Source organism: Calonectris borealis, chromosome 22, assembly GCF_964195595.1.
Source record: "Calonectris borealis chromosome 22, bCalBor7.hap1.2, whole genome shotgun sequence".
Classification (NCBI taxonomy): Eukaryota; Metazoa; Chordata; class Aves; order Procellariiformes; family Procellariidae; genus Calonectris; species Calonectris borealis.
Genome location: NC_134333.1, coordinates 7,712,314 through 7,731,063, shown reverse-complemented (window position 1 = coordinate 7,731,063; position 18,750 = coordinate 7,712,314). Strand labels below are relative to the sequence as shown.

General features: G+C 68.7%; 1 protein-coding gene across 1 annotated transcript; it reads left to right on the top strand.

Annotated features, from left to right (window-relative positions):
- The first annotated feature begins 2,075 nt into the window (after positions 1–2,075).
- ITGA3 (integrin subunit alpha 3) lies at positions 2,076–18,704 on the top strand. The gene is made up of 25 exons (XM_075171421.1): positions 2,076–2,258; positions 8,951–9,072; positions 9,160–9,242; positions 9,734–9,983; positions 10,414–10,497; positions 10,803–11,010; positions 11,264–11,457; positions 11,772–11,860; positions 12,020–12,156; positions 12,348–12,434; positions 12,523–12,590; positions 12,854–12,990; positions 13,574–13,720; positions 13,822–13,919; positions 14,084–14,249; positions 14,342–14,410; positions 14,509–14,588; positions 14,853–14,930; positions 15,102–15,204; positions 15,279–15,449; positions 15,580–15,693; positions 15,834–15,947; positions 16,451–16,549; positions 16,642–16,767; positions 17,757–18,704. The coding sequence occupies exons 1-25, from the start codon at positions 2,077–2,079 to the stop codon at positions 17,913–17,915; spliced, it is 3,165 nt and encodes a 1,054-aa protein (XP_075027522.1). The 5' UTR covers position 2,076; the 3' UTR covers positions 17,916–18,704.
- Positions 18,705–18,750: the final 46 nt, after the last annotated feature.

Here is an 18,750-nt window from a genome sequence, read left to right as displayed (position 1 = left end):
CCCCCCCTCCTGGGGTGCTAGCACCCTCCTGGGTGGCAGCCAAGGCCACGGGGCGAACCCCTGAAACGCTTGACAGCCCGGTGGGCAGAAAGAGGGACCCATCGCACCCCAAAATGTCCCCAAGCCGGGGGTGACGCGGCCGCCTGGCCGGGGCTCGTTGTCCCCATGCCGAGGGCTGTGTCACCTGCCAGAGAGACAATCCACCCACCCCCGGGGAGACAGCGAGTTTTTGGGGTGCTCCGAGCCAGGATCAGGGCCAGCCCACGCTGGGGGACCTCAGGACAGGGACTGGGGGCTGGGGACAAGGGACAGGGGACAGCGGGACAGGGCATGGGGGACGGGACGGGGGACAGGGCCCCGTGCCAGAGCCATGTGCCAGCTGCCGGCAGGGCTGCCCTTGGGACTGTCCCCTGTGCCGTCACTCTTTCCAGTGACATTGTGCGGCGCAGGAGCTGTGCTGGGGCACGGGGACACCGGGGCGGGGGACACAGGACATCCTGCAGCCTCCCCCCCACCCCTTACCCGGGGCGGGGGCATTTCCCCCTCCTCCCACCCACGGGTTTCCTGGCACGGGTGGGAGTGGTGCGATGGCTCCCGGTGACCTTTGCCGGGCTTGGGGACCGCGGAGGCCACCGCCGGCCACCTCCCCCAGAGGGACGTGGTGATGCTGAGGCTGCAGCCGCGTTCCCCAGGGTCAGCGCGGTGTCCCCGTCCCCGGCGTGGGGTGGCTGTCCCGCGGCACGGCCGTGGCCCCGTGGCCCTGGTCCCACTCTCGGGGTCCCGGCCAGGCCCTCAGGGTGGGGGTCTGTCCATCCAGCCTGCACCCAGCCTCTGGGGACCCCCCGCTCCTCGCAGCCATTCCCGGGTGCCTCCCGCTGGGTGTCGCAGCCCCGACCACCCCTCCCGGTGGGAGGGTCCCGGGAGCCGGTACCGGGCAGGGAGCCGGCGCATTCCCGGCGTTCCCGGGTGGGCAGACGCCGTGGGAGGCCGGGGATTTTCTCTCCCTCCCGTCCCACCCCGGCAGCTCCGACCTCCCAGCGGGGCACAACGGGGGGCTGAGCTCAGGAGTGGGGGTCCCATCCCGGGGGGTCCCATCCCATGGGGGGGTCCTAACTTGGGGGTCCCATCCCGGGCGGTCCCATTATGTGGGGGGTCCTAACTTGCGGGTCCCATCCCATCCCATGGGGGGTCCTAACTTGAGGGCCCCATCCCGGAGTGTCCCATCCCATGGGGGGTCTGATCCTCGGGGGGCCCATCCCATGGGGGGTCCTAACTTGGGGGTCCCATCCCAGGGGTCCCATCACATGGGGGGTCCAACCCTCGGGGGTCCATCCCACAGAGGTTCTAACTTGGGGGTCCCATCACTGGGGGTCCCATCCCATGGGGGGGGTTCTGATCCTTGGGGGTCCCATCCCAAAGGGTCCATCACGGGGGTCTGAAGTGGGGTGGGGGGGTGTCTCATCCACAGAGGTCCCAGACAGGGGGGTTCTATCCCGGGGGTCCCAGCAGGGGGTTCCCATTCTGGGGGACCCATGGGACAGCGCAGGGTGCGGGGCACGTGGGACCCCACCCAGCTGGGGGTTTTTGGGGGGGTGGGGGCCGCTGCCCCCCCATCCCCCGCAGCCAGGGTGGGCGAAGGGGGGGGCTGCTGGGGGGGCGGAGCCGTCCCGCGTGTGGGGGCACGGTCGTGCGTGGGGGGGGTGGTGTTGGGGGTGTGTGTACCCGCACCGCGTGCGCAACCGTCCGCGCGCTCGGGCACCTCCCGCGCGTGGGCAGAAGGGTGCGGTGCCCCGGCGTGGGCGGGGCGTGTGCCAGCGCGCGTGCTCCCGCCGCCCGCTGTGCACGCGCAGGTATGTCCCCGCCTCCCCCGTGCGCACGCGCGGGGCGGCCCCCTCCCTCCCCTCAGGTGCCCGGTATGGCCGGGGGGGGAGGGGGGGGAGGAAGGCGGGGGGTGCGGCTCCTTTAAGGGGAGTGCCCGGAAGGGCGCGCGCCCCGCCCGGCCCCGCCCCCGCCCCGCAGCGCACCGGGCCCCGGTGGGGCGCGGTTCGGCGGCGGCTCCGGTAGCCGGTGCGGGACATGGCGCGGCGCTGCCGGCTGCTGCCGCTGCCGCTGCTCCTCCTCCCCGCGCTGCTCGGTGCCGCCGCCGCCTTCAACCTGGACCGCGCCTTCCCGGTGCTGAAGGAGGGCGCGACCCCCCACGGCTTCTTCGGCTTCTCGGTAGCGCTGCACCGCCAGACCGAGCGGCGGGAGCGGTGCCTGTGAGTGCGGGGCGGGGGGGGGGGGTGTCTCGGGTGGGGGGTACAGGCAGGGGGGTCCGTGGGGTGGGGGAGCGGGGGAGGGTTCCCCGTGGGGGGAGGTGCGTGGGGTGAGGGTCCCTGGGGTAGGGCAAAGGTCCCGAGGCTGCGCTGGCCGCCGTGGGGGTCGGGGTGCGCCGGGAGGAGGAGGTGGTGGGGTTTTGGGTGCGGGGAGAGGGGTGTCCCGGCGGTTTAGGGGGTGGGGTGGGAATGGGGGGGGGGTCCTGTGGGGGGGGTCTCTCGTGGGAGGAAGCAGCCCCAGAGCCCTGAGCTCAGGGTAAGGGGGGATATATGCTGTAAAATAGTTCCTCGGGTGTTTATCCCCTGCTCGTGGCTTTGCTTTGCACCCCTTTATTGGAGGGGGTCCCATCCTGACCCTGAGGTTTCCCTCCCACCTCTTATTCACCGGCTGCTGAACACCCACTGTGGGGTCCCCGCGCAGGATCCCGGTGACAGGGGGCAGGTCTGGCAGCAGAGCAGGGACCCGCTGTGGCAACACCAGTGGGCACGGAGCCTGGCAGCCACCCCGGGACGTGGGGGCCATCCCCACCCGCAGAGTCCCGGCTCAGCACCGTCTGCGCCGACCCTCCCCGAGGCGGTTGCGAAGCCCCTCGCGTCCCCCCCTTCAGCTCTGGCCGGCTGCTGGCGAGGCTCCGTCCCCCTGGTTCTGCCGGGGGAGCCCTGGGGAAGCTCCTGAACTGTAATTCCTGCTGCCGAGCGAAGCCCCAACAAAAGCCCTTTTCAACCAGTGCATTCCCCGTGCGATCCCACCGCTGTCACTCGCCGTGTCCCCTGCTGTGTGTCCCCCCCCCCTTCCCGCTGAGCCGGACCCCCGCTGCGGGCACCATCCCCGGTTCCCATCCCTCCTGGCCGGAGGTGCGAGTTGCGTGTGCGTGCTGGGGAGAAGGCGCCGGCGCAGGGGTTGGGTTGGGTTTTTCTCGCTTGGGGGCACAGGTTTTTTGCTGGCTCACCCTCCCGTGGAACTCCTGGCTGCGGATGGGGGGGCCCTTTGGAGACCCGGAGGGCTCCCTCTTTTCCACCGTGCCCGTGGCGGAGGGTCCGGCGGCAGCTGCTGGACGGAGGCATCTGCTGCTCCGCATTCCAGAGATGCATTTCGGGCGCTCGCCCCGCCGTGGGATGTCTTGTTGTTGCTCCCGACCAGGAGGGAGTGAAGCAGTTCCCCGCGGAGCAGCTGCGGGGGTGCAGGAGCCGGCCCAGCACCCCGGGGACCCCTCCTCCCCGAGGGGACACGCTGGCTGCCATCCATGACCGGGTTCCCCCGGCTCCGGTGGCATGGGAGCAGCTGGCGGGGGGTCATCGAAGTCCGGGTGCTGCTGGTACCGGGGCAGACCAGCTCTTCTTCCTGAGACATTGGCAGTGGCTGTTGTTTTGTCTCGGGTGGGGGGGGAGATTTGGGGGGCCTCTGGCCCCATGCAGGGGCTTGCAATCCCCCGGCGTGGGCCACGTGGCCTGTGCATGTCTGAGCGTGATGCTGGCGAGGCGCGGAGGCTCCGCGGTCTGCGGGGGGAAAAGCTTTGGAGCGCTAAAACCCCGGAGGATTTGCACCCCCCCCTTCCCCTGGGAGCCCTCCGCTACCTGTCCCTATTGTGGGGGGCGGGGGGGACACGACAGGGGACCCTTGTGAGGGGCCAGGGGATGCCAAGCTTCCCCCACGGGGGCCTTGTATGTGGGCAGCAGACCCGGGCGGGCTGTGCAGGCAGCTCTGCCTGCGTGGCGCGGGCAGGAGGGAGCCGGGGCGAGTGCAGGCAGCTCCTGCCTGGCTCACTCACCGCGGGCAGGGCCGGGGAGGCACCTGCCTCTCGTGGAAGTGGCAGGAGATCAATACGGGCGTTGTGTCCCCTCCTGTGAGCTGGGGGTGCTGCTGCTCCTGCCCCGGCGTGGGGGGGGGGGACGGTGCAGGCAGGAGGGTGGAAGAGCCGCGGGGTTTGCTCCGTCCACGGGAGTGTCCGTTGTCCCCAACACGGGGTGTCGGAGCCATTCCAGGCGGATGTGGGGAGGTGGGACCGCAGGCGTGCCCCCCCGCCCCCCCCCGGCTCCCCTCCATCCCAGGGCGGCCAGTCCTGCGCCTCCTCCCCGTAGCCGAGCCACTGCTGGGGCTGGGGGTGCTGGGCCGGGCTGCAGCACCGCAGGGGCGAACCCGCTCCCCTCCCTCGGCCCCGGAGGCTCCCCCTGCCCTTTGCTCACCGGGCGAACCCTCGCAGGTGCAGGGTGGGGACAGGAAAGGGACGCTTCCTGCCACCATCGTCCCCAATGGGGGGGGGGGGGGGCTGTCCCGTGCTTTTTTGGGGCCTCGGTGCCTGGCCTCACCCCGACGCGGCTGTGGCCGCCGAAGGAGCGGGGAAGGCGGTGGGGTGAGAGGGATGCTCCGGTTGGCATTCCCGACCTCCCGGCGAGGTGGGGAGAGCCGCTTCCCGGCTGGGTGCTGGCAGGGGGCCAGGCTGGCACGGCACGGCTGGTGTGACGCCGGAGTCCCCCCCCCCCCCCCCCCCCCGCCTCCGACGTGTTTTTCGTGTCCCGGAGCTGTGCCCATGCAAAGGTTTGTTTGCTCGCTCCTCCCTGGGCCAGGTGAAGGCGAGGTGGAAGCGGCGACGTTATCTGCCGATTAAGAAACTCCTTCGGCTGCCCGTGCCGGGTCCGGCCGCTCCCGCAGGCTCAGACAGGGGGGAGGTGGTTCGGCAGGACCCGGTGGCGCTGGGGAAACCTGGCCCATGCGGGTTTGGGGGTCCCTGAATGACACGGGGAAACTGAGGCATGGTGAATCGGTGCCAGGGAGATTGGGGGCCCCGTGTGTGCAGCCTGGGGGGAGGCAGGAGGCAGCACCCACATCTGTGACCTTCTGTGTGCCTCAGTTTCCCTCCTGTGCTTGGGGGAGCAGGGGTGCTGCCCCGGCGCTCGGGGTCCTTGCTGGTCCCAGTTGGCCGGTGGGGAGAGGGAGAGCGGGGCCGGGTGAATTCCCAGCTTTCCCTCCCCCTCGCCTGGTTTTCTGCCGATTGCCAGAGCCGGCCTGGCCGTGCTCCCCCCGCCTTGGCCGGGGGCCGGCAAAAGCTGCCGGGGTCCTGCAGGGCTGCGGCTCCTTGGCAGGCGGAGGGGGGACGGATGCGCCGCGGCGGGGCCGGCGCTCGGGGGGTCATCTGTCCGTCCGTCCATCCGTCCATCCCTCGCTGCTTCGAGGAGGCGTCTCTCCCGCCTCCTTTCCGGCACCGGTATCAGCAGATTTGCCTGCTCAGGGCTCCCTGGGCCGGGGGTCCATCACTGCAGGGCCCCCCCATTGCAAATGTAGCAGCAGCGGAGGGGAGCTTGGGGGAGTCAGGGTGGTGGGGGGTGATTTGGGGCTGGCCCGGAGCAGCAATTCTTGAGCTGGGGTCACCCCTCAGTTGCACATCTTTGGGGGCTCGGGGTGGGGGGGGGGTTGTTGGGGGCTGTACCCTGCAACCCAGTCGTGGAGCTGAGCTCAAACCTGGAGCTTGGTTCAGCCCCAGGGTAAATTTTGGGGTGTGAAGCCTTGGGGAGGATCCCTGCACCCCACTGCACCATTGCTGCCTGTGAACCGGGGGTGAGGCGGGATGGGGCGCTGCGCCGGAGCCCCCACCCTCCTGCCCGCTCTTCCCCTCCTGCCTCTCGGTGCTCGTCACCGCTCGAGCGTGGCGGGAGATGGATGAGGCACTGCGCTCGCTGCCCGGCTGCTCCCCGCGGAGGGGGCTCCGGAGCGGTTGGGCTGGGGTCTGCATGCTGCTGGGGGGTGGGCAGGGAGCATGGCCCCCCTATAGCTGAGCCCAGCCCGCCATCCGGGTCAGATCCCGCTTCACCATCATCGGATCTCTCCCACCCCAGAGGCGGCCACGTTTTGGGACTGGTCGGTGCCCTGGTGCCGAGACCGTCCCGCAGCCGCTTTTCCCAGTTCGGCCAGCTGGCAGGGAGCCCCCACGCTGCCGTCCCCCCCGCTTTACCAGGGTGGATTAGGACGGGGCACGGCCTCTCGCATTCCTGCCTCCCTCCCTTCCCAGCCTCCCCCTCTTGCTGCTGTTTGACCATCCTTGCCTTCGCTCTCTGTCCGAGCACAAGGCCTGGGCTGGCCCCCCAGCTCCTCATCCCCCCACCCAGAATGGGACCAGTACCACAAACTGGTCCTGGCCTCCCCGAGATGGGAGCCCCAGCATCCCAGCTCCTGGTTTTCCTGGGTTTTGAGGTAGCTGGGCTCTGCATGGCACCTTTGGGGATGCCTGTGCATGTGTCCCCCCCCCTCCCAGCATCCTGTGAACCCCCCCAGGAGCAAAGCCTGCGGGTGGGCTGCCGTGCTGGGAAGTCTTGGCTGGAGGCAGCGAGACGCCGGAGCCGCTTGGCTTGGGTCGGCTCCCACCCCCCTCCCGGGACCTGTGGGGCACAGCCATGAGGAGCGATGGTGGTTGGGAACGGCTCTGCTTGGAGCCGGGGTCTGGCTGAGCCAGGACCACCCGGGGAGGCTGGGGGAGCCCCCGGCAAGGGGCCACATCTGTGTCCCTGTCCCCAGGAGCCGTGCTCATGGGGGGGCAGCACCCAAGGGCTGTGGGTCCTGCTGAGGCTCGGGGGGTGGGGGGGGAGCAGGACCCCCCCCAACTTCTCCCTCCAGCCCTGAGTCACAGCGTGGCTGCCCTGAGTCACTTCCCCTCCAGATGAGTGGGGACAATGGTGCCCCTTGTTCCCCCCCGTGTCCTTCAGGTGTATGGGGGGGGGAAGGAATTAGGGGGCAGATTCCTTTGTGCCAGGCTGGAAAAAGTCAGGAGGAATCACCCCCCACACACCCCCCCCTTACCTTCGCACTCAGGGGGTCCCGCTTTCCCGGGGGGGGATGCGGATGCCGCTGGCATCCCCAGCCCAGCATTCCCGGGGGGGGGAGCAGCCCCCCCTCCTCATTGCACCCTTTTGGGGGCTCTTCTGCGGCTGAGCGACACCGTTCCCCCCCACCTGCAGCATCTGCGTGACTCAGCCGGAGCGATGCTGCCGGCGGTGCCCGTCACCGGGCCGGGTGGGTGCAGGGGGGGGCCCCGGCGTGCCGGGGCGGGGGCTGCCTGGGGCCCCACATTCCTCCTGCGCCTGGGCTTTGAGTCAGCCGCCCCGGCGCTGCCCGGACGCGCCCGCGCTCCCGGCCTCGCATTGCTCAGCCCTGCCCGGCGCAGCCTCCCCAGGGCTCCCTTCCCAGTGGCAGCGGGATGGGGACAGCCAGATTTGCCCCTGTCCTCACCGATGGCCGGGCTGGCTGCGCTGAGGACTGGCCAGCTCGTTACCCCAGTGCCCTGTGATAAGGTCTGGGGGCTGCTGCAGCTACCTGGGTGCCTCGTCCCCCCACCCAGCAGCCTGCGTCCATCCTGCCTGCGAGGGGGGACGCGCTTCCTCTGCTGGCACAGTGCGGCCGTGCCTCCTCCACGCCATTGTCCTCGCGATCCCAAAGGACTTCCCAGCGGAAAGGCTGGCCTTTCCGGAGCCCCCCGGGCACACCAGGTCCTCCTACCGTCCCCCAGCCCCATGGCAGGGCTGTGGACCCTGTGCCCTGCTGCTACCTGGGGTCCTCAGCCTCTTCCCTTGGGGTGGGGGGGCTCAGGTAGGTGCTGGGGTCCCTTCAGCATCACCTTAAAGCCCCTGGGGGATGAGCGCACGTGGAGCTGGGCTGCGGGTGTTGCACCTCCAGCCCGGGCACCCCTCCAGGATGCCAATGTCCTCCCCCGCTGCGTGGCACCACCGTGACTCAGCCAGGACATCTGTGCCCCCCCCCAGGGACCTGAGTCACCCCCAGAAGGGTGCTGCCTCCCCCAGCACCCCCAGTGCTGCTCAGAGAGGGGGGAGGCAAACCCAGACCCCTCCTGGGAAGAGGGATGCACGTGTGCCCCTCCCGGAACTGGTTCCAGTTCACCCTCCCCGCTCCTGGGGGGTCTGCCCCCCTCGCCGGGACGCCCGGTTCTCCCGGCATTCCCTGGCACGGCAGCGGGAGGCGGCGAGCCTGTCTGCCGGACACGCCGCAGCTGTGCCGCGGAGGCCCCGGCCTCGCCGCCGGCTCAAAGGTTGGCCAGGAAGGGCTGCGGCTGTTTACACAGGCGCGGGGGCCCCGGCGCTGGCGGCGGCCGGGTCGTGCCGAGCGACTCCCCGCTTTGCTTTCCCTGCCGGCACGGCGAGCGCGGTGTGCGAGGTTGGGGGGTGTCAGCCCGACCCCCTGTTCCTGCACCCCCCTGCCATGCAGCGGGATGGGGGGCTCAGCCGTGAGCCCGGGCTGGGATCGGGTCCTGCAAGGAGCGTGTCCGTCAGTCTGTCCCCCACCCGGAGAGGGGGGGTCTGTCCCTTTGCTGTCCTGGGAGACCTTTTGGGGTGCACCCACATGCCGGCGGCGAGTGGCTGGTTGTTGCCAGCCCCGTTCATCCCCATCCAAGGGGAACCCCCATTCCTGCTCTGCAGGTGGGGCTGGGGGTCCGCTGCCCCCCATCATTTGGGGGTGTCAAGGTGTGACGTGCTCCAAGGAAGCAGCTCCCGTCCCCTCTTGGCCACCATCACACCCCACCACCCTTCCCCAGGGCACCCTGCCTGCCTCTGCACCCCCAAAATGAGGTAGAGGGCATTGGGGTGGGTGGACCCACTGCCCCCCACCCACCTCCCCCCCCTCTGCCCCCCAGGCTGCTGGTCGGGGCCCCCCGAGATGTGGAGCCGGCAAACAGCACGCGGACGGGCGCCGTCTACGCCTGCCCCCTCACCGCCTCCACGAGCGACTGCCAGCGGCTCGACATCGAGTTGAAGAGTGAGCACCCCGAAACCCCCCCCCCCAGCACACGGGAGCTCTGGGGTGGGGGGGTCCCCGCTCTCACGCTGTCTTTTCCTCGCCCAGGTGAGCCGGACAAGGCCATCATCGATGACATGTGGCTGGGGGTGACGGTGGCCAGCCAGCGGCAGCCGGCGGGGAGGGTGCTGGTGAGTGCACGTGCACCCCGATATTCCACACGCGTGTTGCTGGTGCCCAGCTGCCGCCTTGCACGACTGCAACCAGAGAGCTGCTGGTCCTTTCACGTGGGCCTTACACGTGTCCCCAGCGTGGTGGCACCAGGCAGAGGCACCGCGGGGGCTCCCATGTCACCTCCCGCTCTCCCTGTCCCCTGGGGCGGGGAGCTGGGGGGTGACAGGGTGCGTGGCAGGGTGTACTGGTGTGGATGGGCTGAAGCTCTCGGGAGCATCTGGGGTGCTTTCAGGGCAGTATCAGACCCTATAGACCATTACAGCCGGGGTAACGCGGTGACGTATGGGCTGCATTAACGGCAGGGCAGCATCCATAGATACGGCCCGACGCCAGGGTGAGGGCAGAGGCAGCACATGGGGCAAGGGGTGGTGGCCTTGGGAATGGGCTGTAGCCCCTCATTTTTGGGGGTGCTACAGGTGCTGAGGGGGGTGCCGGGCTGTCCCGGCAGGCCTGCGCTCACCGCTACACCAAAGTGCTGTGGTCGGGCAGCGAGGACCAACGACGCATGGTGGGCAAGTGCTACGTGCGGGGTAACGACCTGCGCCTCAACATCAGCGACGAGTGGCAGACCTACCACAACGAGATGTGCAATTCCAACACGGACACCGACGAGACCGGCATGTGCCAGATGGGCACCAGCGCCGGCTTCACCGCCAACATCATCTATTTTGGGGCACCCGGCGCCTATAACTGGCAAGGTGCGTGTGCCCGGGGAGGGGCAGGGGTGGGCAACCCCCTTTCCCGGGGACGCCTGGTGCCCGTACGCCCACGGGGCGTCCCCTCGTGTGTACACGGGCGTTTGTGTGTGCGTGCACGTTGGAGCACACGTGCGTGCGCACGCTTGCGTGTGCTTCTGTGCCCGCACGTGTAGGGTGAGTGCGCACACGCGCTGGGGCGTGCATGAGGATGTGCCTGAGCGTGCCCTACGCGTATCACGCGTGTGCGCCTCTGCGCGTGCTTATCTACACACCCGCCCAAACCCTTTGCACGTGTCCGTGTGCACGCGTGTGGCTGCGGGTGTGCGCTCACGCACTGCGGGTGTGCAAGGGGAGCGGGTGCCGAGCTGGGGGCGAGGGGCTGCCCCCCGCTGCGGGGTTAACCCCCCCCCCCTCCCCCCCGCCGTCGCAGGTACCGACTACATGCTGCAGCGGGAGATGTGGGACCTGCACGACTTCTCCTACCCCAACAAGAGGAACGGCAATACCTATATAGGTGGGGGGGGGCAGCAGGGCAGGGGGCTTTCCCCCGGTTTCTTGGGGGGGATTTGGGGCGAGGAAGAGATTTGGGGGGATGTGGATGTAGGGGTAACCTTGGGGGTGGATGTTAAAGGGGTGTGGGGTTTAGGGGGGCTTGGACACACACACACCCTCCCAGGGATGGTGTGAGCAGGGGAGCAGTGGTGACACCAAAGTGTTTCAGGGGGCTGGGGGGTGTCATGGGGGGGAACATGGGGTCTGGGGATGTCGGGGGGAGGTCCCCGTGCTGGCCCCCATCTCACCGGCAGGGTTTGGCGGCAGGGTACACGGCAGAGGTGGGCAGCGCGGTGCTGCAGCAGGACGCGGTGACGGTGGTGACGGGCGCTCCCCGGTACAAGCACACGGGTGCCGTGTACCTGCTGAGCCGCAGCCCCCAGCAGACGCTGCAGAGGAGCCTCCTCCTCCCCGGCCACCAGGTCGGCTCCTACTTCGGCAGCGCCGTGGCCCTGGCAGACCTCAACAATGACGGGTGAGGGCGGGGGGCCGGGACCCCCCAGCTTCCAGGGTTGGGGTGGGGGGTCTCTCCTGAGGCATCGCGCAGCTTGAGGGGGTCTGTGGGTCATAGTGGGGGGGGGGGGGGGGGCACAGCTTTGGCGGTGGGGAGTTTTTTTGGGGGAGTCATCTTTTTATGGATTTGGGGGGGGTCCCCCACCACTTCTGGTGTATCGGGCAGGGGGGTTATGTCGCAGCCCCCAGCCCCAACCGGCCCCTCGGCCCCGCAGGTGGCAGGACCTGGTGGTGGGAGCCCCCTACTACTTCCAGCGGAAGCAGGAGGTGGGGGGCGCAGTCTACGTCTACATGAACGAGGTGGGGGGCTTCCAGCCCCACCCCAGCCTGGTCCTCACCGGTCCCAGCTACTCCGCTTTCGGCTTCGCCGTGACCAGCATTGGGGACATCAACCAGGACGGCTTCCAGGGTGAGGGGCTGGGGACCCTTGTGGGGGGAGCCACGGTGGGGGGTGCAGCAGGGCTGCCTTTGGGTGGGGGGGGGTGTCTTCAGGTAAGAGGGGATCCCATTTGAGGGGGGGTGTGGTGGGTCCCTGGAGAGGTTTGGGGTGAAGAGAAGGAGATGGGGGGCATCTTCGTGGAGGGGGGGGTGCGTTCAAAGAGGAGAGGGGCTGGGTGAGAGTTGGGTGCGGGGGGGATTGAAGAGGGGTTGAGGAGGTGTGGAGGTATTGCGGGGCAGCCCCCACCCCGTTCCGTGGGGCTGATCCTGCTCTTCTCCCCCCAGATATCGCTGTGGGGGCTCCTTTCGAGGGGCCCGGCAAGGTCTACATCTACCACAGCAGCGCAGAAGGGCTGCTGGACAAACCCCGGCAGGTAACGGCCCCGCGGGGAGCCCCTCATCGGGGCAGCGGGGCTCCGGATCCCCTCCGAGCATCCCGTGCTCTGGGGTGGGATGCAACGGGTAGATCCCCAGACCCACTGGGGCTCATGAGCAATGGGGTGACACCACCACCACCCCCCCCCCAAATCCAGGTGATCAGCGGGTCAGATCTGGGCCCCGCCAGCATGCAAACCTTCGGGTACTCGCTGAGCGGGGGGCTGGACGTGGACGGTAACTCCTACCCCGACCTCCTGGTGGGCAGCTTGGCGGAGAGGATCGTCCTGCTCAGGTAAGGGAGCGGGGACGGCAGGCGTCCTGCAGCCCTCTGCCACCTCCCAGGGACAGATCCTGCCTCTGCCAGCACCCCAGGGCAGCGAGGTGGGCACGGAGTGATGTACCCAGCTCTAGGAGCTGGCACCGGGCAAGGAGGGGCTGTGCCGCTATGGGGTGGGGGCTCAGCCGACCCCCATCTCTGCCCAGAGCTCGGCCAGTGATCAACATCTTGAACAAGACCTTCACGGTGACCCCCAGCAAGGTGGACCCTGCCCGGTGCACGCCCGACTCCTGGTGAGCCCCCGCCGGCGCAGCCGGTCCTGCTCGCGGCACTGCGGTGCCGGCGGCTCCGCTCACGACCCCTTTCGCCCCCCCCCCCCAGTATCACGGTGACCGTCTGCTTCTCCTACAACCAGAGTGCTGGAGACCCCAAGTACAAGGAGAAGATCAGTGAGTGCCCGGGGGGGCAGGCGTGGGTGCCTGTGGACGTGGGAATGTGTTGGGGGGGGGGGGACACATCCACCAGCACTCGTGCAAGGGTGTGTGCCCACCCGGGGGGGCGCGTGTGTGTGCAGGGGGTGCGCGTGAGCGCATGCACGCGTGTCGGCGCGCGGGGATGCACACACGTGCGTGCAGGGGATATGCGTGCGCACAAGGGGTAGCGTTGGAGGCACGCGTGTGTGCAACCCCACGGCACCCCGCTCTCCCCGCAGCCCTGGAGTACACCCTGGAGGCTGACAAGGACCGGCACCCCCCCAGGGTCAGGTTTTTGGGGACCCACTCTGCCACCTACCGCGGCATTTTCCCCATGCCTGAGACCCGCTGTGAATCCAAGGAGCTCCTGCTTCTGGTGAGCGTGTGCGAGTGCACGCGTGTGCGAGTGCACACGTGCGAGTGCATGCGTGCGAGTGCACGTGTGTGCAAGTGCACGTGTGTGTGCGAGTGCACACGTGTGCGCGTGCATGCGTGTGCGCGTGCATGCGTGTGCGCGAGTGCACGCGTGTGCGAGTGCACGTGTGTGCGAGTGCACGTGTGTGCGAGTGCACGTGTGTGCGAGTGCACGTGTGCGAGTGCACGCGTGTGCGAGTGCACGCGTGTGCGAGTGCACGCGTGTGTGAGTGCATGCGTGTGCGAGTGCACGCGTGTGTGCGCACTGCGGGTTGCTCTGCACGTGGCGCTGGAGCTGCGGGATCGGCTCTTGGGAGATGGGGGAGGGATGGTGGGGGGCGGAGGGTCTTGGGAACAGCAGGGCTGGGAACAGAGGTGGAAATCCATCCATGCATCCGCTCCTCCATCCTGTGATGAGTTTGTTGGGTCTCGTAAGCAGGAGCTGGGACCCCAGACGTGGCCGGGGGCTGCCTGGCTGCGGCTGGAGCTGGAGGGGGGGCTGGGGAGGGAGTTGGGGCTTTGCTGTGATTTCTGCCACCCCGCAGGACAACATTCGGGACAAGCTGCACCCCATCGTGCTCTCCATGAACTACTCGCTGGTGGAGAAGCCCAGAACCTTTCAGCTGGGTCCCCACTCCCTCGACGCCTTCCCCGTCCTCAACCAGGACCAGTCCCATGAGAACGAGACCAAGGTACTGGGGGGGGGGTGATGGAGATGCTGGGCTGCAAGCGCCCTGGCGAGCCTGGCCTGGGGGGTGGGAGAAGGCACACGGGGACGTCCCTGTCCCTCCAGATCGAGTTCCAGAAGGAGTGCGGCTCCGACAACAAGTGCTACAGCAACCTCCAGCTGCAGAGCAGCTTCGTCACCGACCAGAACCAGCCCCTACCCAGGTGACAGCGGGCCCCTCTGGGTCCCCATCCACCTCTGCCACCCGCTGTGCCACCCTCCGTGGCCGTGGGTCACCCCTCAGCCCCTCCCCGAGCTGTATCGGGGGGGGTCTCCATCCCGCTGGGGTGGGCCACCCGTGTGCTGAGCGGGGACGGTCTCTGCGCAGGCTGAACGGTACCCAGGTGCTGCAGTACAGCCGGGACGTGCGGAAGCTCTACCTGAGCATCAACATCACCAACGTGCCCACCACCCCCTCCAACGGCGAGGACGCCCACGAGGCGCTGCTCAACGTCACGGTGCCGGCCAGCCTGCTGCCCTCCTCCGTCCGCCCGGTAGGCGATGGCATCCCCCTCCCCAGCTGGAGAAGGCACGAGGACCAGGGTGGGCTTTGCTAGGACATTCCTCACCCTTTTCCCCTCCCCAGAGCGGAGCCTGTACCTTTGCGGAGACGGTGCTGTGCGAGCTGGGCAACCCTTTTAAGAGGAACCAGAGGGTGAGTGCTTCTCCCCAGCCACCCCCCAGCCCTTTTTGGGGGCTTGGCAGGCAGGTGGGGGTCCGGCTGAGCTGCTCCACGGTCCCTCTGTGCTGCAGGCAGAGCTGATCATCACCTTCGAGGCCATTGGGATCATGCTGGACACGCGGGAGGTCTTGGTGTGGTTGGACCTGTCCACGTGAGTGTTCTCGGGTGGGTGAAAACGGGCTGGGAAGAGGGTGCCTGGAGCGCTGTCGGCTCCCCTTTTGCTTGGTGGAAACGCGGTGGTGGAGCGGGATCGTATCCGGTGGTGTTGCTGGTCTGGGAAGGACTGGAAAGCAGGCAGGGCTCCTGGGGTGGGCAGGACGGGGACCCCCCGGCTCCTGCTGGGAGGGTGGGGGCTGCCCCACGCTGTCTGGGGGCTGTTCGGTGATGGGAGACGCTGACCCCGGTGCTTTGGCAGGCAAAGCACCCAGGAGGACCTGCAGCCCGTGCTGGCCAAGCTGCTGGTGGACTATAGCATCCAGTCCTCGCTGACCATGTGAGTGCAGCAAGGCTGCGCCCCCCCCCGTCCCTCTGCGTCCCCTCCATCCGAATTTGGCTGTTGGGAGTGGTCATGGCCCCCCGTGTCCTGGGAATGGGGCAGACGGATGCTCCCTGCCCGCTCTGCCCCCCTCGCCATGCCTGTCCCCCCCCCCCGTCCTGTCCCCAGAGCCTCCTCCCACGCCCAGTCGTACTTCAGCGGGACGGTGGTGGGCGAGTCGGCCATGCGGAGAGAGCAGGACGTGGGCAGCCCCCTCGCCTTCGACTTCCAGGTGAGCTGGGGGGCGGCCGGTACCCGCGGGGGGGTCGGGAATGCTGGTCTCTATGCCCCCCTTTTGCTTTGCAGGTGACCACCAAGGGCGAGTCGCTGGGCACCTTGGGCACCATCCTGCTGGGCTTCGAGTGGCCCTACGAGATCCCCAATGGCAAATGGCTCCTCTACCCCACCGAGATCCTCGTCAACGGCAACGAGACCTGCCAGCCCCCCGGGGGGGTCATTAACCCCCTCAACCTCACCGTGAGTGACCTTGTCCCTGCTGCTTTGCAGGGATGTGTCCCTGCTCCCCCTGCGTGGGTACTTCCAGCCCCGTCGGCCCTGGGTGGGCAGAGCTGCCCGGGCTCTGAGAGGGCTCATTCCCCCCCCCCAGCTGCTGGAGGACCAGGCTCCATCCCGGCAGAGACGGGAGCTGGAGCCCCCCGAGCCGGCAGAGCCCCCCGTCACCCTGGCCACCGCCAAGAAAGCCAAGTCGGAGGTGGTACTGGTGAGTGGGGGCTGCAGGGGGTGTGGGGGGGTCCGGCAGCATGTGCCCCCCACCGGGACCGCGGCACATGCTGCTTCTTGGCACCAGTGCAGTGCACTGGGGACTCTGGTTCCTCCCCTGACCCCCCCCTTCTCTCCCAGAGCTGCTCCAAGGGCACCGCTCGCTGCATCTGGTTCGAGTGCCCCCTCTTCCACACCCAGCACCCCAGCACCTTCAGCATCCGCGCCCGGGTGTGGAACAGCACCTTCATCGAGGTCAGCGCGGGGCCCCGCGGCGCGGCCTGGGGACGGGGGGGACAGGGCTGGGCTGCTCCCTTGGGGACGGTGCTGAAACAGGGCACCGAGTTTGCAAGGTCTCAGCTCAGCAGCTAACACACAGCCTTTACCTCCCCCATCATCCGTGTCCCCCTCCTCCATCATCTGTGTCCCCCTCCATCATCTGTGTCCCCTTCCTCCATCATCTGTGTCCCCTCCATCATCTGTGTCCTCCTCCTCCATCATCTGTGTCCCCCTCCTCCATCATCTATGTCCCCCCCTCCATCATCTGTCCCCCCCATCATCTGTCCCCTCCATCGTCCCTGTCCCCCCCTGCTCCATCATCCCTTGTCCCCCCCATCATCCCTTGTCCCCCCCATCATCCCTTGTCCCTCCCCATCATCCCTGTCCCACCCCTCCCCATCATCCCTGTCCCCCCCTCCCCATCATCCCTGTCCCCCCCATCATCCCTGTCCCCCCCCCCATCATCCCTGTCCCCCCAGGAGTACAGCGATTTCGACCGGGTGAAGGTGGACGGCACAGCGACGCTCTTCCTCCGGACCCACGTCCCCACCATCAACATGAGGAACCACACGGTGCGGGTGAGTGACGCCGGAGCCTCTTAACTGGGACAGGGAGGGACTGGGGCTACTGGGAGCTCTTCACCCGACGAGGTTCTTCTCGGCTCTTCCAGTTCTCCGTGGACGTGGATTCGGAGCTGACGGAGGAGCAGCCGGCCGAGATCGCGCTGTGGCTGGTGCTGGTGGCGGTGGCGGCCGGGCTGCTGCTGCTGGGGCTGATCATCCTCCTGCTCTGGAAGGTGAGGGGGTGCCCGGATCCCCCCTCCTGGGGAGGGAGTGCAGGAGCCGCGCTGAGACCCGATGGGCTCGTGTCACCAGTGGCGGCCGTCCTTTCCACCCGGCTGTGGGAGCAGCGGGTGGAAGGTGCCCCCCCCGGGGTGGAAGGTGCCCGGCTGCTGAGCGATGAGGAAGAGGAGCAGAGAATCCCGACTTGCCCCCACCCCCGGTGCAAAACGTTTTGGGAGCTGTAAAAAACCCCACCCAAAGCCGGGCTGGACGACGGCACCTCCTCGCCCCAGGGCTCCCACCTCCCCCTGTGCTGCAGGAACTGGGGGGTCTCTGACTCCCTGGGGACCCCCCCAGCCCCCTGGAGACCCCCCGGCTTCCTGGGGACCCCCAGGCTCCCCGGGGACCCCACTCTTTGGCCAGGAGGGGTTACGTGGGTCTGCAGGGCCACCCACCCACAGCATCCCCAGGGGCGAGGGTGCAATGGGGCAGTTCGCTGCCCCGCTCCCCCCACCCACCCCGCGGGGGTGGCCAGGAGCCCCCCGTCCCCTCTCCCGTCCCCCCCTGACCCTTGTCACCTCCTTCCTCGCAGTGCGGTTTCTTCCGGCGGGCCAACACGCGGGCCATGTACGAAGCCAAGGGGCAGAAGGCGGAGATGAGGATCCAGCCGTCGGAAACCAAGCGGCTGACGGACGACTACTAGTGGGGGGGCAGCCCCGCTGCCCCCCCCCCGGGCGCCCGCGCCACCCGCTTGGTAATGCCCCGCGGGGCCGGCTGCAGCGGCATCCTCCTCCTCTTCAGCCTCCTCTCCTCTTCCTCACTGCCTCATCTCTCATCTGGGACCTATAGGGTCCCTATAGGGCACGAAGGGCTCCGTGGGCTCTCCAGGACTGCTGCTCCCTTTGCCTCTGCTCTTCGCCGCCTCTGGGGTCTCCCTCCTTCGCCCCCCCCGGTGTCACGCTCCAGCCCCACGCTCACCCTCTCCCCTCCCTCTCCCCCCCAGTGCGACTTCTTCCAGCGGACCCGCTACTACCGGATCATGCCCAAGTACCACGCGGTGAGGATCCGGCAGGAGCAGCGCTACCAGCCCGGCGGCCTCCTGCCCCGCCGGCGTAAGAAACACTGGGTGACCAAATGGCAGGAGCCGGAGAAGTACTACTGACCCCCCCGCCCGCCCCCCCGGCCCCCGTGCGAGGGGAGCACGAGGGCCGGTGTTTGACTTTGCACAAGTGCATCTCCCCCTGCCCCAATCCGCCTCCCCCCTCCGACGCGGCCGCATCCCGGCGCTGGCTTCTGCGCGTTCCTGTCCGCTTCCCTGGGCTCGCCGGCGCGCAGCCCGGCTCTTGCACGCTCGTGCCTTGCACGCTCATGGGGGCGAGCCCCAAATGTGCCCCCCCGTCCCCCGACGTGACCGCTGCTGGTCTCACCGAGTGCCTTTCCCCCCCCCCCACCGCGCAGACACTCCTCCCGCCGTGTCCCGCACACGTCCTTGCACACCGGGACACGTCCTTGCACGCCAGGACACGCTCGCCCCCCCCCAGTGCATCCTCCTTCCTTCGGCACTGGGTGCTGGACCCCCCTCGACTCCCCAAGGCTACGCGCTATGGTGGGGATGGGGACGGTGGGAACTCGTTCCTTCCTCCCCTGCCTCCTCCTCCTCCCCAAAGCGGTGTAGGGGCCCGATCCTGCATGTTCCCCGCCCCCAGTCTGCATCGGATGCAGCTTTGGCTTGCGGGGGGGGGGGGAATGCAGAGCATGAGGCCGTGTCCCCCCACCCCACAGCCTTGTCTCCCGGGGGTCTGTCCCACCCTGCGGACGCTGTCCCGGGGGTTAAGTTATTCGTCGGCGTTTTGGTGTTGAGCCCCGGAGCACGGTCGGTACTGGGGGGGTCCCGCACCCCCCGGCCCCTGCTCGCCTCCGCCGCCGGGGCCCAATAAAGCCTCGCTCCGGGATTTGTAACCGCTTGTCTCCTCCATGTCATGGCTGACGGCATGGTG

What these genes read in the sequence shown, in the direction of transcription:
- ITGA3 (XM_075171421.1), top strand. Translation starts at nt 2,077, where the DNA reads ATGGCGCGGCGCTGCCGGCTGCTGCCGCTGCCGCTGCTCCTCCTCCCC. An exon ending in CCCATGAGAACGAGACCAAG is followed by an intron (nt 13,721 to 13,821) that starts GTACTGGGGGGG and finishes CTGTCCCTCCAG; the next exon opens with ATCGAGTTCCAGAAGGAGTG. An exon ending in CCAAGTCGGAGGTGGTACTG is followed by an intron (nt 15,694 to 15,833) that starts GTGAGTGGGGGC and finishes CTTCTCTCCCAG; the next exon opens with AGCTGCTCCAAGGGCACCGC.